At 34.1% G+C, this 6,955-nt stretch overlaps 1 protein-coding gene across 2 annotated transcripts; it reads right to left on the bottom strand.

The window, feature by feature from the left end:
• Positions 1–223: 223 nt before the first annotated feature.
• LOC106868544 (interleukin 17-like protein) lies at positions 224–6,429 on the bottom strand. 2 transcript variants are annotated; one of them, XM_014913850.3, is made up of 2 exons: positions 6,090–6,429; positions 224–2,003 (listed from the first exon to the last, which is right to left on the bottom strand). In XM_014913850.3, the coding sequence occupies exons 1-2, from the start codon at positions 6,099–6,101 to the stop codon at positions 1,515–1,517; spliced, it is 501 nt and encodes a 166-aa protein (XP_014769336.1). In that variant the 5' UTR covers positions 6,102–6,429; the 3' UTR covers positions 224–1,514. The 2 variants fall into 2 exon arrangements, with proteins under 2 accessions (XP_014769336.1, XP_014769335.1); XM_014913849.3 differs by lacking the exon at positions 6,090–6,429 and adding an exon at positions 4,350–5,297.
• Positions 6,430–6,955: the final 526 nt, after the last annotated feature.

Here is a 6,955-nt window from a genome sequence, read left to right as displayed (position 1 = left end):
TAGTATTTAAACTCCTTATTCCATCTTCCTTGATCTCACCAATAAGCAGCTGGGCTTCTTAAACAAACTTCATCTTGTACTATTAATATGACACACCACATGAAATATATACACCAAAAGGCGCTAACATAACAGGTAAAATTCACAAGTTTAATTTGAAATGTAAATAGAAAATTTTCGTATCCTGAGACATTCAACAAAATGTGAAGCAACTGAAGACCTACGAGTTCATAAATATACATTTTTTATTAAATTACATGAATGAATATTTATACGATTGCCTGATACAGTATAAAAATATATATTAGAGATGGTTTTACTTTTTCGTTTTCCGCTGTTCGTTTCCGTTTTTTAAACTTCCACGCTTTCTAAATGCTTCCTTCTCAACTTTTCGCGTTTCTTCTCTCATTCAGTCTATAGTCTCTTATGATAGGTGGTTTGTGCCTGATGAATTATGTTTGACGTGTTTTTCAACATATGAAACTAATAATAATAATATGTATTGTATCTATTAAATAATATTTATCTCTCACCAGACGGAGTAATTTGAGGATTTGGGATTAAGAAATTAAACGATCGCATGAAGTATGGGAAACCATTTAATAAGGCCACTTCGTTATTGTTTCCTTCTGTCAAAACAGGGCAGTTGATAAGTGAGACAGTGAATGTTAAAATACATAATACTAGAAAACATTACCGTTACTTATTTCATTAAATCGAAAAATTTTAAGCAAACATAGTTGTATCTCGAAATGTTTTGAAACCAGCAATTCTCCCAGCTCACAGCCTGCCTATTTCTAGCAATTGGTTTCAAACAAGGTGGCGAGCTGGCAGAATGATTAGTACGTCGGGCGAAATGCTTAGTGGTATTTATCCGTCTTCAGGATCTGGCTTTAAATGAGTCTGTGTATATATGAGTGCATACATGTGAACGTGTAAACACGAAGTATTTGTTATGTACATGAAAAATACAGTGGCACAACGTCTTTCGCTGTTATAAACCATTTAACGATGGTAATATGTACACATACAATTAATTAATATTCTATATTTACATGACGATATTATTAAAAAACTTTACTCGATGTTATAAAGAGTGTAAATTGAAAGAAAAATATAGGAAAAATTGAGAAATATATATAAATTAAAAGTTTATAGATAAAATAGTGATCGGAAGTTGTGTACAAAATCCGACGAAAATGACAGAAAGTAATGAGTTAAATAGATGAGTCCTGTGACGAAGGCTGAAGGGCAATCCATGTGGCAGAGATAACTAGAGGCGAGTTTAATCAAACATCAGAAAATCCAGTGGTGAAAAGGTGGCAAACTAGTGACTTCAGGATGAAATTGATCGGTGCATAGTGTTCATGCATACATACATACATACATAGAGTCTAATCAAATTTTAGTAAGTTATACATAGTATAACATAATCACATGGTGGTTGAGTATGAACAATCTTGACGTCAACGCAGGTTTACAGATTGTATTTAACTGCTTCCCAGTCGCATAACCTATGTTACGGTTCGATCGATTTTCCGTGCACATACACAGGCTGTGGCGACTTTAATTTTACTAGGCTCATATACATACAACCCGTCAACACATGATTCTGTACGATTAAGAACATACACATCAGTAAATACTTCCGCACAATGGTAGTTATGGTCAGTGCCTAGACAATGTTTACAGCGACACACAGCTTCAGTACGTAGTGGAGGGTAAACGTTTTTGTCATAGATAACTTTCAGGTACCAAGGACACGTGGATCGGTTGCTGGTATGTCCGGATTTACCAATAGATGTTGGGCAAGTTTTATCCAAGTCCAGCAGTGGTAATTGTATTGTTGCGAGTAGAGGCATTTTATTTGTGGAAATAAACTTATTGCGTAACCCGTAGTGAATCCTGTAACGAGCTTCCAAGTTGGTTGGTACTTCACAGTGTGGCGACGAAGATACAAATATGATGACACTGAAGAAGCAGTTCAAATACCGGATAAGAACCTGTGCGACAGAAAATACTTTTGTCAAGTGGTGTGATATAATTTCAATATGACACATTTATCTGCATGAAAATACAACAATAATCTTATTTCATTAGAAATATATAGGAAAGTTATTTTGCATTTAAGAAAAACGGGGTCGCAGAATTATGTTGTAAACTACTTGATGAAGGACAACAAATACCAGAATTCTATGCGTGTGCGCATGTGCACTGTTTCTTGATTTACAAGGAAACCATGCGGAAGCTTGTTGTAAATACACACACACACACACACACACACACACACACACATATATATATATATATATATATATATATAAACATAATTAAAGGATAAAATCATTAGAATTAATGATTTTTATCAGTGGCAAGCATGTAAAAAAACTTTTAGGTAAAATTCATATATAGATATATATAATTGTATATAATACAATTCTCTCTCTCTCTCTCTCTATATATATATATATATATATATATATATATATATATATGTATGAAAACAAATATTATTAAAATAACATTAATATCTAGCAATGATCGTACTTCGTGCACAGCTGCTTCATATATATATATATATATATATATATATATATATATATATATATATATATATATATATATATATATATATATATATATATATATATATATATATACATACATATATATATATATATATATATATATATATATATATATATATATACATACATATATATATATATATATATATATATATATATATATATAAAATGTTACGTTTTATATTTTCAGTCATTACACTGCAACCATGCAATATACAGATTTTAAATGAACGAATCAACGCCAATACTTATTTTCAAACCTGGTACTTATCCCAACTTTTTCGCCGATTTGAATAAGTCAATCAGTGATGGGGGACAAACACAGGTACAAAGAGGCACACACATAGGTATCTAAACGACAGGTTTCTTTCAGTCTGCGTCTACGAAATCCACTCGCAAGGCTTTGTCTGGATCGTGGTTATAACATGGTCGATCGTCAAACAGTCACAAACACATATACACATACACACACACGCACATACACGCACAGACATACGCACACACCCCACACACTCACATACTCTCATACATACACGCGCTTATTTATCTATACATCGATGCTTGTACTCCAGAAACGGCCGTCGAATGGACCTCATCTAATAACGGAAATTTTCCTCGATATACATGTGCATGTGCTTGTGTGTGTGTGTGTGTGTGTGTGTGTGTGTGTGTGTGTGTGTGTGTGTGTGTGTGTGTGTGCGCATTTATATATATATATACTCTCTTTACTCTCTTTACTTGTTTCATGACTGCGGCCATGCTGGATCATCGTCTTTAGTCGAGCAAATCGACCCCAGGAGTTATTCTTTGTAAGCCTAGTACTTATTCTATCGGTCTCTTTTGCCGAACCGCTAAGTTACGGGGACGTAAACACACCAGCATCGGTTGTCAAGCGATGTTGGGGGGGGAACAAACACAGACACACAAACACACACACACATATATATACATATACATTTACGACGGGCTTTTTTCAGTTTCCGTCTACCAAATCCACTCCTGAGCCTATATATACACGTATATATATGTATGTGTGTGTATGTATGTTTGTATGTATGTATGTATATCAGTAGATAAGTGTTAAAAAAACCGGTTGATATTTGTATTTCAAGCAAGAGTGAAAGAATGAGAGAAACGAAGCGTATGAGTAATGAGGAAATAGTGACAGTAAGCCAACATACAAAGGAATTTGTAAACATGTAGTAGTAATTTGATAGAATATTTTCTCTATTATATGGAAGTTGCGTTTGATAAGAAACAAGCTGCGTAATTCAACACAGAATCCAACTTAAGATATGAAATGAATTTTAAAAATTACTTTATAATTAATTTGCATAACAATATTTGCTACTACAAAAAATAAAAACAAGTCAATATTATGCTTTCTTTGGTGTTAGCAGTGCAATGTTCTTATTTTTATCGCTACATGTTTTCTAGAGGTCACTTAAAGTTATGATGTTTCGCATACAAATTCATTTACGTAAACAATGCGATCTAAATTAGAACAGAAATGGTATACTGGAACATACACATACAGACATGCACACGCACGCACACGCACACACACGCACGCACGCACACACACACACACACACACATACACATATATATATATAGTTGGAAAGAATTAGAGATCTATACAAATCAATGTTTTTAAATTAAAAGATGAAGATGGACACAACACAGAAGAAGATCTAAGACATTTCAGTAAGAGTTTAATGAAATGATTTTAAAATTATATAAGAAGATATGAAATATTACCGGTTTCGATGATGAAAACATCTCTTACGAAAAGCCCGTAATGAATTGACACCGGTACAACATTGTTATATATACATATATATATATATATATATATATATATATGTGTGTGTGTGTGTGTGTGTATGTGTGTGTGTATGTGTGTGTGTGTGTGTGTGTGTGTGTGTGTGTGTGTGTGTGTGTGTGTGTGCATGTATATGTATGTATGTATTATAATGGGGAGGCCGGTTTATGTGTTTACCCTGGCTTCATAAGAAGTTTGGTCTTACGGAGTATTGTCAGATCCCAAACCTGTTGGCCTAAGATCTCTTCAAAATATGGAGGGGAAAATGCCGGGCTAGAAAGGTAAACAATAGATAATTATCTCCCTTTGCTATTGGCTATCGTCTTCCGGCCGCGCCTCCATCCTGTGGTCAGCAAAAATCACGGTTGTCTCCTTTCGACCTTGGCAATCACCTTTCAGTTGTGCTGTCACCTTGCAGATTATAAAACGCTAGCAGGTATCTTCTAAACTGTAAACATGGTCCGAAAATCTCTGTTCTGGAGTCAACGATACTTCCTGGTACGGGCGATCCCTTTAGGATTCTCGTTGCATGACTTGCAACGATTACGTCCTGTTGATGTAGGGGCCTGGGTCTTCGAGGATATTCCATGAGATCGAGTATTGTATCTCATCGTCACTTAGTTGCCAGACAAGACTGGCTAGTGATGTTACGTATCCTTTCCGGACAAATGGTTGTAAATGCGTTGCCTCAGATAATTCCCATTACTATGGGCGCGTGCTGTTGACGCTACACATTTTGCTGTTGTATGTGTTGCTGTTGCTGTTGCTCCTGGTGGTGTTGTTGCTGATGTTGGTGCTGCTGAGGTTGGTGGTGGTGGTGTCGGTAATATTTTCGCCCCTGCGAAACCCAAGGCAACCCCATAAACCGGCCACCCCCATTATAATATTAACTACTCTACATCATAGAGTGTGCTTCTTCTCCGGATTTATGTTTTTCTACAAAAGATATATATATATATATATATATATATATATATATATATATATATATATATATATATATATATAGGTTATGAGCGATAGATGTTTCAGGTAATGCTGAGTAAGTGCTATGGATAGACCACAGTTAAGCTCCAGGTTCAGTAGTTATGCGAATAAGGGGTCCAACGTAGGTCATATATCAGCGTGTGAATATAAGGATTTACTTTTCGTAATGAGATAAAAGACCAAAGCTGTGTATAACATAGAACATTTATAAATACAATATCCCTACATTCATTCTCTATTTCATATCTTAACTAAACTAACTATTGCTTAATGATCCTCTCACACCGTCTCTGGTGAAGGGATATAAAAAATATCCTGGAAACAGCAGTAAGACATTCTATTTATAAATGTTCTATATTATACACAGCCTTGGTCTTTTATCTCATTACGAAAAGTAAATCCTTATATATATATATATATATATATATCATTTGTAAAAAAACATAAATTAATATAAATATTAAAAATGTAGAATACTCTGAAGTAGCAATGTGTGTGTGTGTGCGCGTGTGTGCGTTGTGTGTGTGTGTGTGTCTATGTGTGTGTTTGTGTATGTGTCTATGTGTGTGTGTGTGTGTGTGTGTGTGTGTGTGTGTGTATGCATGTGAGCTCTCAAATGTATACGTATATATAAATATAGATGGAAATATAACTGCATACTGAAATAAATCGAAAATATAAGTTCTTACTTTATACAGCATCTTACTTCCGTTTGTCACCGCAATGCAAACATAGACGGTAATAGATATTTTACATAGGAAACCTGAAAGTCTTCGCTTCTCAGGCTGATATACATTTGTAGGGAGAATACTTGTTTAATGCTTACTTATATACACTATGTAGAAAGCAGCAGTAAAATCTATAAATGAACCGGACGGAAGTGACAGACAGTCAGCGGTAAGGTCGTGATTCCGTCGTTTGTTTTCTACATACTTCTCCTACTGCATAAAGTTTGAAGTAGTTTTTATATGTCTCTCTATTTGGATTTACCTATTGATCCTTGACTACGGGTGTGGCGCTGTGGAAGTAGTAGTGTCGCTATGGTAGTTATATACATAAATATCTGAAATTTAAAGAAAATCCCGTCCTTATAAAATATCTATTTTCGTTGTATTTGTGGTGTCCGTGCTCTCTATTTTGTGGTATCTCCTAGGTAAATCGCAAGTTGAATAACAAGTGTTTATTTGTCCATATACAACAATCATTCCCTTCAAAGAATAATTGTTGTGAAGTAACTAGAAATGAAAATATTATACAATACAATCCACTTTACATTATGCTATAATCAATATATCAAAACAATAAATAAGTTTCAAATATATTGTTTCTAATTTACAGTGTAACGATTGAAATACTTCCAAACATATTAAGAGATATACAATATCGTAAAAATTAAATGAAAGCTTATACTGTGGATTATGTTAGTTAAAGTACAGAAAATATTAAATTCATATAACATGGCGATTTATCATCTAGAATATAAAAATATGAAAGATTAGACCTCATTTAAACAGGATCATAAATTCATGTGAACCTACTAGGGGTAACTGGTATT

The sequence above is a fragment of the Octopus bimaculoides genome, chromosome 1 (genome assembly GCF_046866305.1).
Source record: "Octopus bimaculoides isolate indiv1 chromosome 1, ASM4686630v1, whole genome shotgun sequence".
NCBI classification, from domain to species: domain Eukaryota; kingdom Metazoa; phylum Mollusca; class Cephalopoda; order Octopoda; family Octopodidae; genus Octopus; species Octopus bimaculoides.
Note: the sequence above shows the minus strand (reverse complement) of the source record. Positions and strands in the feature narration are given on the sequence as shown.

Coding starts and splice junctions, on each gene's coding strand:
- LOC106868544 (XM_014913849.3), bottom strand. CDS start 4,370: ATGTTTTCATCATCGAAACCG. Junction 2,004..4,349: donor TGTTTTCATCATCGAAACCG/GTAATATTTCAT, acceptor TCTGTCGCACAG/GTTCTTATCCGGTATTTGAA.